At 46.4% G+C, this 14,558-nt stretch overlaps 1 protein-coding gene across 2 annotated transcripts in view; it reads right to left on the bottom strand.

Moving 5' to 3' along the window:
• LOXL2 (lysyl oxidase like 2) overlaps positions 1-14,558 on the bottom strand; it is a 106,771-nt gene that overhangs the window by 33,156 nt on the left and 59,057 nt on the right. For both annotated transcript variants that reach the window (XM_053269372.1, XM_053269373.1), the window contains exons 6-7: positions 7,386-7,569; positions 1,138-1,289 (exon numbers count right to left, since the gene is read on the bottom strand). In XM_053269372.1, coding sequence (XP_053125347.1) covers positions 1,138-1,289; positions 7,386-7,569 — 336 coding nt within the window. The remainder of the gene's footprint in view (positions 1-1,137; positions 1,290-7,385; positions 7,570-14,558) is intronic.

Genomic DNA, 14,558 nt, shown 5'->3' with positions numbered 1-14,558 from the left:
CTGGGATGGTGTAACCACCTCCTTGAATGAGATCTGGGCGGGCACATTCGCACTGTGGAGGGGTTGCTGCAGGCCACGGTTTGTCTGAACCAGCCCACTATAGGCGTCCCATAACTTTCAAATGACCTTGAGCACCGTGCTTTTCAAAGGAGGCCACTTCACACAATCCACCACCAGCCATCAAGCACAGAATACTAAAGTATAGAGAATCAGATCCATGTGTGAAACAGCCACAAGGTTTGATCCCTCCTGTAAGAGTATTGTTAGCTCTGTAGAAACACATTCTATGAGTGTGCCTGATGGCCTCGTACAAAGATGAATGTCTGTTCATTTGCACTGCTAGCCCCAGAGCATTTTGTCTTTTGCTTGACCCTAGACTGGGACCACCCCCCATAGCCCTGGAGGAGAGCTGGTTTTGTGGTAGCAAGTATGAATTGCCCCGTTTGCTAAGCAGGGTCCACCTAGTTGCATATACTAGAAGTGTGAGCACTGTAAGATATCCCTCTTAGGGGATGAAGCTGCTCTGGGAATAGCAGAAGGTTTCAAGTTCCCTCCCTGGCTTCTCCAAGATAGGGCTGAGAGAGACTCCTGCCTGCAATCTTGGAGAAGCCGCTGCCAGTCTGTGTAGACAATACTGAACTAGATGGACCAATGGTCTGACTCATAGGAACATAGGAAGCTGCCATATACTGAGTCAGACCATTGGTATGTCTAGCTCAGTATTGTCTTCACAGACTGGCAGTGGCTTCTCCAAGGTTGCAGGCAGGAATTTCTCTTGGACCCTATCTTGGAGAAGCCGGGGAGGGAACTTGAAACCTTCTGCGATTCCCAGAGCAGCTCCATTCCTTAAGGGGAATATCTTCCAGTGTTTACACCTAGTCTCCCATTCATATGCAACCAGGGTAGACCCTGCTTAGCTAGGGTGGAGGAGCCTCTGGATGGGTCGGTTTATATAATAAATAAATAAATAAATAAATAAATAAATAAATAAATAAATAAATAAATAAGGGGACAAGTCATGCTTGCTACCACAAGACCAGCTCTCCTTTCTGTTACTATTGGAAAGTAAATACATGCTGGAAATAACATAAAGTTTGAAAAAAGAACAAGAAAACCATGCTGTCCTCTGCTCCTCACCTGATTCTGGAAACCCATAGCTGGTATGTTGCACTTTACACAAGCATCTGCTTCATGGTTGCAGTTCCTTGATTGTGTGCTGAATTTGCAGTCTGTGAGGGACTTTTCAGAACCTAAGCATTCGACTTCATTGAGATGAATGGGGCCTATCCCTTTAAAAGAAAGAAATACGCTTAGCTTTCCACAAAAAGCAAGGTAAGGAAGTTCAGTTTTCCATGATGCTTCATATCAAAGTTAGAATATCTGGAATATCTGCTAAAGTCTTCTTCAAACCTTTTAAGTATTATTATTATTGTTTGAGACATTATTTCCAGCAGGTTTTTTAAAAAAAGATGCGAGAAACCAAACAAAGGCCAACTTTCCATCTCTCCATCATTTACAAGGTTCAGCTGGAGAACTGGAAGCACAATATATTACCCTGTGCTTTTCGGGCAATTTTTGCCAAAAAGGAACCTGCAGTTGATCAAGCTCTGACATTTCACTAGGAAAAAAGAAACGTTTGCCAGGACAACCCGACAAAATATAAAGAAACTGAGAAACAAATAACCTCAAATCCAGGAGGGTTATTTGAGGAGTGCAGGATTGTCTTGACCTTAACAAGGATTCTATGGAAACAAAAGGATTTCACAAAAGGATGCCTATGAGCTTGAATAAGGATTGTAATGTATTGTAGGTGTTTCTGTCATTCCATTTTGTTGCATTTGTCTGCCAGTTGGTGCTACAGTTGCTTAATCTACATCATGGTTTGGAAGTTCAGGTTCCTGATTGCAAATACCTTGCTTTGATGTTCACATTTTGGCATTTTAAAAGTTAGTCAGACCAAAAAAGAGCCCAGGGAAGAAAGAACAATAGCAGGGCAAACAGTGGCTAATTGACAGAAGGAAACGTAAAGAATTGCAATTGAGAGAGGCTGGTGCAGACATACTTATAGTTAATGAAGCCTGTTAGAAAATAATTGTGTGGAGGACAGACAGGTCCTTTGGCAATATGTAGCTGTCAAAGAGATGGCTACCACCTTCAACCTCTGCTTGTGAGCCAGCCTGGTGCAGTGGTTAGAATGGTGGACTAGGACCAGGGAGATCAAAGTTCAAATCCCCGTTCAGCCATGAAATTCACTGGGTGATTCTAGGCCAGTCATTTATATCTCAGCCTAGCCTCCCTCACAGGATTGTTGTGAGGATACATAATCATGTACACTACTCTGGGCTCCATGGAGGAAGAGGGGGATTGGTATACGTATGTATGTAGTATGTACGGGTTGGGTATCCCTTATCCAGACTGCTTGGGATGAGAAGTGTTCCGGATTTCGGATTTTTCCAGATTTTGGAATATTTGCATAATGAGATATCTTGAGCATGGGATCCAGAGCGCCCAAACAGATGCCAACAGAGCAGGTGCCAAACTGATCAGGGAGTGGAGGAGGGGTTTTTTCCCTTTTCCCTCTAGCGCCAAAGTGAGAACATCAAAAACACTTAAAAGCTTCACAATAAAAACAGAGCCACAACTAGAGAGAATTACAGACAAAACCCCTGTCACTAACAGCCTTCTGAAATAAGTAAGTTTTGACTGCATGTTTAAAAGCAGCAAAATTGGGAATCTGCAAGTGAGCTGAGGCATTTTGTTTTTTTGTTTTTGTTACTGTGCGGTGTTTGGAGCATTCTGGATTTCGGATGTCTGGATAAGGGATACTCAACCTGTATGTCGTGTGCTATGCAGAAGCACTCAGGGCTCTTCCAGACGACAATAAAATGCAGGATCTGCAAAACCCTTATGCAAGCTTGTAACATTGTCTTACTCACCATCCACAGGCTCACGTGGACTTCTGCGCTCCTTCCTAGCACAATCTTACTCTTTGGCCACACACTGAGCAAGCACCTTGCACAATTTTTGCTGCGCCACATGCCAGCCAGCTCTTGCTGTCTGAGAAGTATGTGTAAGTGGAGAGGAGAGTTGGTCTTGTGGTAGCAAGCATGGCTTGTCCCCTTAGCTAAGCAGGGTCCGCCCTAGTTGAATATGAATGGGAGACTTGACTGTAAGATCTTCCCCTCAGGGGATGGAGCTGCTCTGGGAAGAGCAGAAAGTTCCAAGCTACCTCCCTGGCAGCATCTCCAAGATAGGGCTGAGAGAGATTCCTGCCTGCAATCTTGGAGAAGCTGCTGCCAGTCTGTGAAGACAATACTGAGCTAGATAGACCAATGGTCTGATTCAGTATATGGCAGCTTCCTATGTTCCTAAGTACCCACTGCCTTTCCCAGTTGCCACAAAAGTAGTGGGAGGTTTCCCTCAGATTGTAAAAACTGGCCAGCAGGTGGTATTGTGAGAAAACACTCGGCATGTGGCCTGAATGTACAATTGCACTGGGAAGAAGCATGGAAGCCTACGCAAGAATGTGGACTGTGAGTAAGATGGCGTTTGAAGCTTGCGCAGGAACTTTGCAGATCTCACATGTCAGTATGGCCTGGAAGAAGCCTTGGTTGGCCCAGTGAGGAAAACTAGCCACTTAGTAGAAGGGCACATGGTCACATCCCCGGTTCAGTCTCTGGCAACTTAGAGAGATTTTGGTAGCAGGTCTTACTCAACTCAACACTCCTGATACAAATACTCATCTGGCAAAACAGTGTTCTTCACAATGCAAACTGCAATAATACATATTCACGCATAATGGCCTTGTTCACAACCATCGTTTGAATCTAGGTTTGATGTTGGTTACCAACATTAGTATGACTGTGTGAACCCATCTCAAAGTGATTTATGGCCCGAAATGACTCTGTGTTGTACTGAAGAGAGATTGGTTAGATTTCCAGACAAGTCTGAACCCACATTCAAAGCTCACTTGGTGAACATGGACAAGTCATTATCTCTCAACCTACTATACCTCACAAGGTTGTTGTGAGGAAAAATGGGCGGGGGGAGGAATCTTGTACCCTAATACCCTGAATTCTTTGGAGGAAGACTGTGATTAAAACAATACTGAGGAGACACAGACCATGAAGCTTACTGGAATTACATTTCCACTAGTCACTCTTCCTCAGCCGATCCTGCCTCACAGGGGGGTTGTGAGTATAAAGCAGACATAGCTTCTCTGGGGTGCAAATGGGTACATGTTACAGAAAAACAGTATAGAAAGAGTTTAAATAAGTAAATGTGATTTATATAAGTTGTGCCTTTCCAGCTTATATTTATCTTGTTGCTGGAAAAACTGCCCCTACTCAATGCCTCATTCCATGTAAAAACCAAGCCAGTATTAACTGCAGGTGGTATCTTCTGATTTATTGACTCTTGGGACAAATATTGGCTTGGGCGTGTTGCTCTGGGAAGGTCTTACTCAGTATTCTCTTATTTTCAGTAAAGGAAACTCAAGGCACTGAAGCAGCTGGCTGCTTTACGGATCCGTCACGTTGCAGTCAAACCTTTTCGTGTGACGCTGGAACTTCCTTAGTTATAACCGCAATTAAACACACACCCGTGTGCTCTGTATGCCGCGGAGTAGCAAGCTCGCATTTTTAAGATTCCAGAGAGCTGCTGTGTTTCTCATCCTGCTAAGACATTTCCTTTCCTTCCCCAAACCACATCGGTCTGGAGGCGCGTCACCTTTTCATTTGGTTTTATGGTGTGGCTTTTGGTTTGGTAATTGACTTTTTTTTTTGCTTGCTTGCTTGCTTGCTTACTGCATATGCAAGAGTAAAAACCAGGGAACAGTATGAAAGTTCTAAGAGATACTCTAAAGAGTTGGAGACTAGGGACTGCTTGGAAACCAGCATTTTAGATGTCATCGTCACCATCTTCCTATATTGCTGCTGCCCAATATACTGTAGGTGTACCAGTGGGGATTCGAACCGGCAACCTCTGGCTTGCTAATCAAGTTATTTCCCTGCTGTGCCATTAGGTGGCTTTAAGTATGAATTGCCCCCTTTGCTAAGAAGGGTCTGACTTGGTTTGCACTTGGATGGGTGACCACATGTCAGTGCTATAAAATGTTTTCTTTAGGCCATAGCTAAGTAGAAGAGCATCTTCATGCTTGCAGGCAGAAGCTCCCAAGTTTACTTACTCCCTGACATCTCCACATAAGGCCAGGAGAGACCCCTGCCTGAAACCTTGAAGAGCGGCCACCAGTCAGTTTAGACGACAATACTGAGCTGGAAGGGGCGATGGTCTGACATCTTCCTGTGTGCCTATGTGTGTGACATCTTCCTGTGTGCATCTTCCTGTGTGCCTATACATTTGGGGATGAGGCTGTAGCTCAGTGTTAGAGCATCTGCTTTGTAGGCAGAAGGACCCTGGTTTGGTTCCTGGCAGAATTTCCGGGTCGAGCTGGGAGAAACCCTGGCTTGAAACCTTGGAGAAGCCCCTGCCAGTCAATGCAGACAATACTGAGCAAGCTGGACCAATGGGCCAACTCCGCAGAAGGCAGCTTCCTTGATTCCTATGTCCCAGATTTTGCTGGATCACAACTCTTTGCCTTTGGCAATTGCAGCTGTGGATGGTGGGAATGGTAGGCCAACAGCATCTGGGCACAAGGTGAGGACCCCTGCCTAAGGTGACTGAGTTAGACAGGGCTGACTGCAGCCCGAAGCCCAGAGGTAGCTCTGAATATTCCAAAAAGCTCACCTCTCTCTCCACGGCAAGATCAGAGTGGCTCCTTCCATGGACCCCCTTTCTACACTGCCTCTTCCTGGCAGTGTACATCCACAAAGGACCCAATGATGATGCAGGGGCCTCATGGGGGGAGCTTTTATTTGCAGTTGGGGGGCACCTGGAGGGAGTGCTTACTTTCTCTGGGGGGAAACTCCCACCTGCAGATGAAGGGGCTGTAGCAGAGGAGCACTCTTGGCCAAGCCTGCTATACAAAAGTGGACTGGGGCAATTCAAGCATCAGCAATGGGTCTTCTAAGCCACTGTTTCCCAACCTTATTCTCCTAAGGCACACTTAAATTAGGTGGCAATTTGATTGGCTCCTTGGGGGAGAGTCAAACAAAGCAGAAGCATGACATGATTATCGATGTGCCCTCCTGGGGCGAGTCAGCTGCAAAAGCCAGGCGTTTAAACTCCCAGCTTGGCAGCTGACTCGCTCCTTTATACATGGGGAAGGGGGAGACTCCTCCCCTGTACAAAAGCGGAGAACTCCCCCCTTTTGCAGTGGAAGCAGCGCAACACACTGGTAAGTGCGCGCCACAGCGCATTGCTTGGGGAATGCTGTTCTAAGCGCTCGGGATCTCAGTGACTACCCAATTGTGTGAGCACTATCTCTGTTCTGGATGCTTTCCAGACTAGACCCTGCAACGGGGTTGGGACATATCTCGGAAGTGTGCTTCCACACTTCCTGCATCGTGACACCACAGTCCCTGCGCAGACAGCAGGGTGCCGTTCACATTTCCAATGCCTTGTTGAGAATTTAATCGCTGCGATATAGAGCTAGGATGTTGTTTAAAAGCTGCTGTTTTTTCGGGTTGTTCGTTTTTACAAGACTGCTCCCCCTGCTGTTTACATTTCGAATGCAACTTGCCCGGACGGAGGCATTTTGCTGCTGTTGAGCAGCTAGACTGGAAAGCTCCCTGGTCTCTCTAACCCAGTTCTCTACAATCAATCCATAAGGATCAAGAAATGGAATCCATGGCAGAGCAACGCCGATGAAGGTAGATCGTGCTGGGCTGTGTCCTCAAAAGCTCCAGCTGAATTTTGTAGCACGGTGTCAACAGGCTGTAATTGGGGAAATGGCCTGAATTGGGAGGGGGCATGTGACTACAAGGATCCAGCCAGTGCCTGGAGCAAGCGTCCGGATTAACAAAAATCCAGTGACTGCCTGAGCTTCCTGGTCCAAAGAGGTCCTCTAATGCACCTTTTTCCATTTCCCCACTGAAGTGAATGGTAAATAAAGCACAGCGGTGTAAATAAAGCACAGCAACTCTATGGCAGAGGCAACGCCTGCCTACCTCCAGTGGTTCTGGATGTCCCAGCCTTCACCAGAACGGACCTCTTGGGAAAGTGCAGCATGCCTCTATGCACAGAGTCCCAATTTACACTCCCACAGGAGTTCCTGAAGCACAGAGCTTCTTCGTCCCATAATGATGGGCCTTTGCTAGTATATTAACTAGCAGGACCTAGAATATTTAAGTATGACATGGAGGCATTCAGAATGTCTTTGGGTTTGGCCAAAGATCTTGTTATTGAAGATGAAGGTGACAACTGAATTCATCTTCCTATAGTTCCCTGTGGGTCTCTAAAGGCTCTTAAATTTTAAGCAATCTTACCTTTCCCAAGTCTAGCTCCTGGAATAGCCTCCTTAGCAGTCCCAAAGCCCATCTCTCGGCAGGCCACACTGGCTGCAATCAGGTTCCACCCGCTGTCGCAAACAGTTCCCCATTCCCCATTCTTCAGCACTTCGATGCGGCCTTCTCCTGGCTTGGCTCCACCCTTTAGCCTCACCATGGATTGCTGAAAGAGAAAAGCCCATGGTGAAAAACCCTGACTGCTTAGGACCCATTCTCAAGGACACCTTCCTGTTGGAGATGGAGTCCCAGTGCATCGACCTTTTGCACCAACTATCCTAATGACCACTAGGGGCATTGGGAGCAGAGATAGTGAGTAAGGGTCTCCCTAACTCAAGCCTGCACAATATAAGGCCCGGGGGCCAGATCTGGCCCACGAGGACTTCTACGTTGGCCCACAAGAAAGAATGTTCTGCAACGACAGCAAGAACCATGAAGAGTTCTTGGCCTGTCCCATTGACAAGCAGCAGTGGCTCAACTGTCGTAAATCTGTTGGCACGGCTGACCCGACAGGATTTACGATCCCTCCAGCTTCACTTCTGTGAGTCAAGATGGAAATTCTATAGATAAGAGTAGCAGCTTAGCTGCACAAACGAAAGCAAAAAATGACTCTCAAAGATAAAGTAGTATAAGCAAAATAAAGTCCCTTATTATTATTATTATTATTACATTTATATCCCACTCTTCCTCTAAGGAGCCCAGAGCGGTGCACTACATACTTGAGTTTCTCTTTCACAGCAACCCTGTGAAGTAGGTTAGGCTGAGAGAGAAGTGACTGGCCCAGAGTCACCCAACTAGTTTCATGGCTGAATGGGGATTTGAACTCAGGTCTCCCCGGTCCTAGTCCAGCACTCTAACCACTTCACCATGTACCCCCCTCTACGATAACTGAGAAATAACTGAAACAAAGGAGCAAGGAAGGAACAGAACAAGGACAGGCTGAAACAAGAAAGGTTGAACAATTAAAGTATGAGGAACACTGTCTGTGGAAGGCAGTGTTGCTGACAGTACTATCTCAGGAACAGCATCCGCTTGATATAGGGCTTGAGATAACCGGCAGCCAATCAGGCTTTCCTGACTCAGCACTTCTATTTCCTCTCCTGTGAGATCTTGCACCTGCGTGTCTCCCACTGAGCCTTTCTCTTGCGACATCTTCTTAACACAGGTGAAATTCCAGCTTCCTCCTGATCAGTCTCCTCAGCCCTCCTCTCTGCCAGCTGTCCAGATTCCCGTCTGCTGCCGTTCCACCTCAGCTTCAGAGTTTGTTCTCACAGCCAGGTCCTCCTGCTATGCTTCTGAGCCTGCTCTCCCAACCAAGTCCTCCCGCTCCTCCTCTGACTCTTCTGACTCAGAGGTCTGGGCCATGACATCAACACAAGTGGCTGCTTGAGACCAGGTGCCCCCCACCTTCCTTGCTGGTCCCACTGACACCATACTTCATCCCTTCTTCCCCTCACCTTTCTGCCTGACTCCAACTCTCTGCTCCTCCAACTCTCTGCTCCTCCAACCCTCTGCTCCACAACTGATGTGCTGAAAATTGACCTCGCGCCCCGCACCCCAAGTTATGGTTCATTCCGGCCCACTGGGGCATTTGAGTTGTTCACCCCTGTGTTCTACCTGTCTCTGTAAGTGTACTTCACCAATAAATACTTAGTATTTAGTTCTACAAGAATCTCCATGTGTCTACTCTAAGTAGTTGCAACAACTAAACTCTGCACACTACTCTGTAACTGGAGTTGGTGGCTTCTTTAGTGCTCTGCTAATTAACTGGGGTTAAAAATTACAACCCCCAACACTTCCTACACTGGGGGAGAAAAAGGGCTTCATAGTCCAGATTTGGACTGAATCCAATTTGTGACCCTCCTCAAAATCCAGGAAGTAAACATGCCATACTAGAAAACTTTCAACATTCATACGCAAATGTGACCAGAGGCCAAAATACTGTAATAGTCAGGTTCTGAATTTAACTTTTTATGAATTAAAGCACGGTGGAAGTGAAATTTGCTACCACCAGCTCGGTGGAGTTCCTGGGACACCCTGTTACCCTGCAAATCATCAAACAGTGTATTTATTCCACTACCAAGAGTGATCCAAAGAGTTGTATTTTTACAAGTGTGTTTCCCCCCCCGCCCCAACCTTATGGGAAAGTATGTACACCATGTCCTTGGAAGATGAACCTGTTTTGAGTTTATTTAAAACATTCCCTATGGCTTGTGTTAAAGTGGATGTTCTTCTTGAGATTTGCAGGCCTATAAAGCAATTAGGCGTAGATACTCCTGGGCAGACATCAATCTTTTTAAATTCCCACTTTTCAGGAACTGGGAATTCAGTCCTATTATCTTTAAAATATATGACAGCTGTGTTTGTGCTACAAAATTATTTGCCAAAGTGGTCTTCCTTGCCAGCTAAAATGAAATTGTGAAGTCAGGACATTTGGAGAGGGTGGAGGGCTTAAAATGGCAGCCCCTCCAATACCAAAAAGTCACCAGCTGCTCTGAATTCTTGGGTCCTTCAGTTCCAAAGATCACTCTTGAAATGTACAAGGTTGGCATTGGAAGATGCACCATTGAAACAACAAGGTATGCTCCATGAATGAATGAATGAATGAATGCACACTGTTTGATTTGTGAGGGAGCAGAGACTTAAAGAACATTAAGTATCTAAAATCCAGAGATACACACTGTAAACAAGGTAGGGGTCAGCTCTAGGACAGCCAAAACTCTCATAAGGATCAGTGGCTGGCCAGTCAACTCAGAGTGTTTGAAATACTAGGAAGGAAAGTCTGATGCTCATTGCAGCATTGCATGGACCCATGGGTCCTTCTAGACTGATCAAGCCTTTACTCTTAATCTAGGGTAAATATACAAGTCCGCAAGTGCTTCTGAATAACAGCCTTGTGGCTATTGAATGTGTTCGACATACAGCAGGTCTTGAACCGCTAACCTGAGGGATGTCAGGCAGAGATTCTGAAAGTGGGCCACCACCCAGCTTGACCAAAAGGGGTAACTGTAGAGAGGCAAACCACCCAAGCAAAGGAGGCATCTTGGTAACAATAGGTCAAAGTAGCTCAAGTGATGCTTCCTGGTTCCTACAAAAGCTCCCAGCTCAGGTCTGCCTTTGCAAAAATGAGATGTGTTCTTGTTAGTTATAGAGTGGCTCTGTTTTCAGCTGCACCTTAAGTGCCCAGGAGCTGGGTCTGACAGGATGTGCCACAAAGAAAGAAGAGCACTTCTTAACCCCAAGACTGTAGCCCACAAGTCATGGGTGCTTTCCAGATTAAAGGCTACCACAGTGTCACGACGAACCTGCTAAGTGTGCTTCCATACTTCCTGTCTTGTGACACTACAAGACAGTGTCGGCACCTGACAGCAGTGCTGCTCACCTTGGGGAAAATCCAACCCCCCCCCCTCCACCATTGGAGGAGTCTGAGATTCAGGGGATCATTTTCTCCACTGTTGGAGGAGTCTGAGATTCAGGGGATCATTTTCTCCACCGTTGGAGGAGTCTGAGATTCAGGAGATCGTTTTCAATTCAAGTCAAAGCATTTTACCCCTGTTGTAATGTATAATTTGGAAAGTGCCCTGCAGAGCTTCTGCACTACAGTATTATTGATACACTTTTTATTCCGCCCTTCATCCAAAGAATTCAGGGCATCATACATGGTTCTCCTGCATGTTACCCTCTGTTGTAGGCTGGTGGCTGTTCATATTACTGTCCACTGTGATGTGGTTTCCAGCTAGGGTGTGTGTGTCCATATTCTCTTTGAACCACGTTATCTGCCCCCCTCCTCCTGCCCCATTTTGGGCCAACTGGGTCATGGAGGGGGCAGGGGGATGACGCAACATCTTTTAAATAAAAATTATCGTCTCCCTTGTGCAAAGCCATCAGGAGGGGAAAGCACCGCTTAAAAACAAAAATTTAATTGCAGCATTGCACCCTTGCACAAGCGATCCAGCAAAAACAAACCAACAAATAAAAATGGCGGAGAAGGCCCCTAGATAAACATCAGGGGAGTTGGGGATTGGGTGGATTCTGAACAAGAGGGTCGCGGCGGGCGAGTCAAGGCAGCTGTCCCCCTTGCTTTGCCCCCGAAAAGTGGTGAAAGCCCGGCTCTTAAAACCTCTCTGCTCTTAAGGCTCCGCCTGTTCGCCACTCTCCCTTCACACTGTGTAAAAAAAGAAAAAGAAAGGGGGGGGAGATAAAATAAAAAGAGACATAGAACTGAAGTGGGAAGTGGCGAGATGGACAGATCTCCCCCACAATGAACCGTCCATACCACACCACTTAGACCGGGGCAACATCATTGTAACTCTGCTACAATGGAAAAATACTGGATGCAACGTTGTAGTGCAGCAGCACAACAATAAAACCCGAAATAGGGCATCAGAAATATGGATGGCACCTCACTGCAAGTGATGTTGGATCGCGGGCAGTACGGAAGCGCTCTTAGAGGACACGTTGCAAAACTGTTGCAGCATGTAATGCAGAAAGCGCCCTGGAAACAGGAAGAACCAGTGGTTTGCAAGGTCAGTTCAGTTTGGCAGTGTGTGCAGCTATCCAAAAGGAATGAGTGTGGGTTCACTGTAGGCTTCCCATATCAGCTGTGTATGTCTGTATGCAGCCTAAATGGGAGGAGAGCTGGTTCTGTGGTAGCAAGCATGAATTGTTCCCCTTGCTAAGCAGGGACCACCCTGGTTTACATTTGAATGGGAGACTACATACAGAGCCTTTGGATGGATAGGGTGGTATAGAAATGTAATACATAAATAAACATATGTGTGAGCACTGTATGATATTCTCCTAAGGAGATTGGGCCACTCTGGGAAGAGCATCTGCATGGCAGAAGGTTCCAGTTTCCCAACCTGGCAGCATATCCAATATAGGGCTAGGAGAGACTCCTGCCTGCAACCTTGGAGAAGCTGCTGCCAGTCTGTGTAGACAATACTGAGCAAGATGGACCAGCAGGCTGACTGGCATCCTCCTATGTCCTTATGTTCCTAAATGGTACCAGGTTTTCTGTGACTTTAATCTCTGGATCATAGTGGCAAACAGTTTTCCCAAAACAACGATTTGCTGCTTTAAAAAACATGACATGATCACAGAACTGCAACCTTTGAGAACGGTGCTAATTTGGTAGTTGTCACCTACCCAGACATTAATCTAAATTAAATATATATCCCAATGCTTGCACCGGGTGTTCCAATGAGACCTTTTGCAGTTACAAGCCACTGTTATATAAAGCAGAGGCAGACTGATGCACAATTGTCCACATCTAACATTTATATAATAAGAACAACTGACAGTTTGAAAGAAAGACAACAAGTTCTGGAGCTCCAGCCAGATAAGCAGTCAATTGGCTTGAACAAAACCGTTTGGAACAAGAATGTGGCAGATACGTGGCCGTGGGATTGCCAAGAAAGAGCCTTGCCATTTCCACCAATAAAAGAATCTCACCCTGTCCTTAGCCAAGAAACATCAAGTCAAAACAGGATGCATGTGAATATTAGCATAGCTCCAGCAAACACTGCTCTAATGGACAGAAAGAAGAGCAACTGAGGGGGAAACAAATGTAATGTTTTAAGCATGTTAGAGAGGTAGTTTGAAATAATCTTTGCTACCTTCCATATACCCTTCCTTCCTTCCTTCCTTTTTGTCCTGGGATGATGAACTCTTGAAAAACCGGAAGGCTTTGAACATGGTTCACTTTGAGCTGGGGAAAAGCTGATTGGGATGGGAGCTTATTGGCTAGTGCCCATGTCACCACCCTGCTAGCCCCGAATTTCCAGATAAGGTGTGGAACCTTTTTTTAAAAAAAAATGGTATGATGGCTGTAAAATGAAAGACCAGATTGTAAATGGATATATATCAAAATTGCTGAAGTGGATTGGCCTGCTCTTGATGGTAAAATTCTTGGCTCCTGAATTTCCATAAGAAGATGTCAGTTTTGTCAGTCGTACTTGACCCCTGTCCCTATCACTATCCTGGAGGAGACTATGGTTCAGTCTGGAGCAGGAGATTGCTCTGTGTTTCCCTGCCTTCAGAAGAGAAGTGGGTGGGCATGAGAATCATAGATGTTTTTCACACCTGGCTTTTAGTTCACATCTCCTCCGGAATGGAGGTGTGCGTTCACGTATTGGCCAAATTTACCCTGAAATCCCTGCGAGCTATTGGGGAGCACTTCAGACACGATCCGGGTTTTTCATTGTGCGTTAGTGTGTAGCCCAATTTATATCCAGGGTAAAAAAAAAAATCCATTTTTTGCTTTGGCTTTTGGGGGAAATTCCAAACTCGTAGTAAAGTCTCTCCGTAAACCAGCAGCAAAGCCTGCTGTCTGGGAAAGCTCTAAGAAACATAAAGAGCTACCTCATCCTGAGTCAGACTCTTGGTATTGTTTATTCTGATTGGCAGAAGCACACAGGAGGGAAAAGTGCCACGCCAACAGGTAGAAAGGAAAGAAAACAGGGACGGAGCAATAGCCAGTGGCACTCTTACTCCTGGACTTCAGGGCCAAAGTCCAGGGCCTCCACACCTCTGGGCCCTCCAAATTCTCTCTGATCTGTCCCGGGTAGTGTGGTCACCATGCCACTGGCCCGTGCTGTGCTAGGTGGCAGAGTATCATTATGACCTGCGCCAGGTGCTTTAGAGATGGGGGTGGGGGGAAGGGGAAAGAAGTGTGTGGGATGGGAATATGTTAAGTTGGGTGTTGAGATGTTTCTGCTAGTGCATATTTGCATAAATGTACCTGCTTTATATTCTGACATTCTTGTGAGTTCAGTTGCTGTTTGTGCCCTCAAGAACCCACGTGTTAAAAACAGTGTGTGTGTCAGTCGCTGATGCCAAACTTGCAGTGGGCTCCAAAGGCCTTTAGGTCCAGGCTCCAAAATTACCTAGGTGCACCTCTGGCAATAGCTGTTTATTAAAGTGTAGATCCCAACGCATTTCGAGTAGAACTCTTCTTCAGGGGACTACAACATCCTCTACCATAAAAGCCTTGGACGTGCGGCCGTGCCGCCCGTGTCTTTTTCGCCCGTTCTGGGCATGTGCGGAGCGCACGTCCAGATCGGGCGAAAAAGATACGGCCGCCCAGAGACGGGCGGCCATGTTGGACCCGGCTGCCGGTGGAGTCCTCGGCTAGAGGTGGCGGTGGCCGCGGCG

Source organism: Hemicordylus capensis, chromosome 8 (assembly GCF_027244095.1).
Source record: "Hemicordylus capensis ecotype Gifberg chromosome 8, rHemCap1.1.pri, whole genome shotgun sequence".
Classification (NCBI taxonomy): domain Eukaryota; kingdom Metazoa; phylum Chordata; class Lepidosauria; order Squamata; family Cordylidae; genus Hemicordylus; species Hemicordylus capensis.
This window is presented reverse-complemented; position numbering and strand designations above follow the sequence as displayed.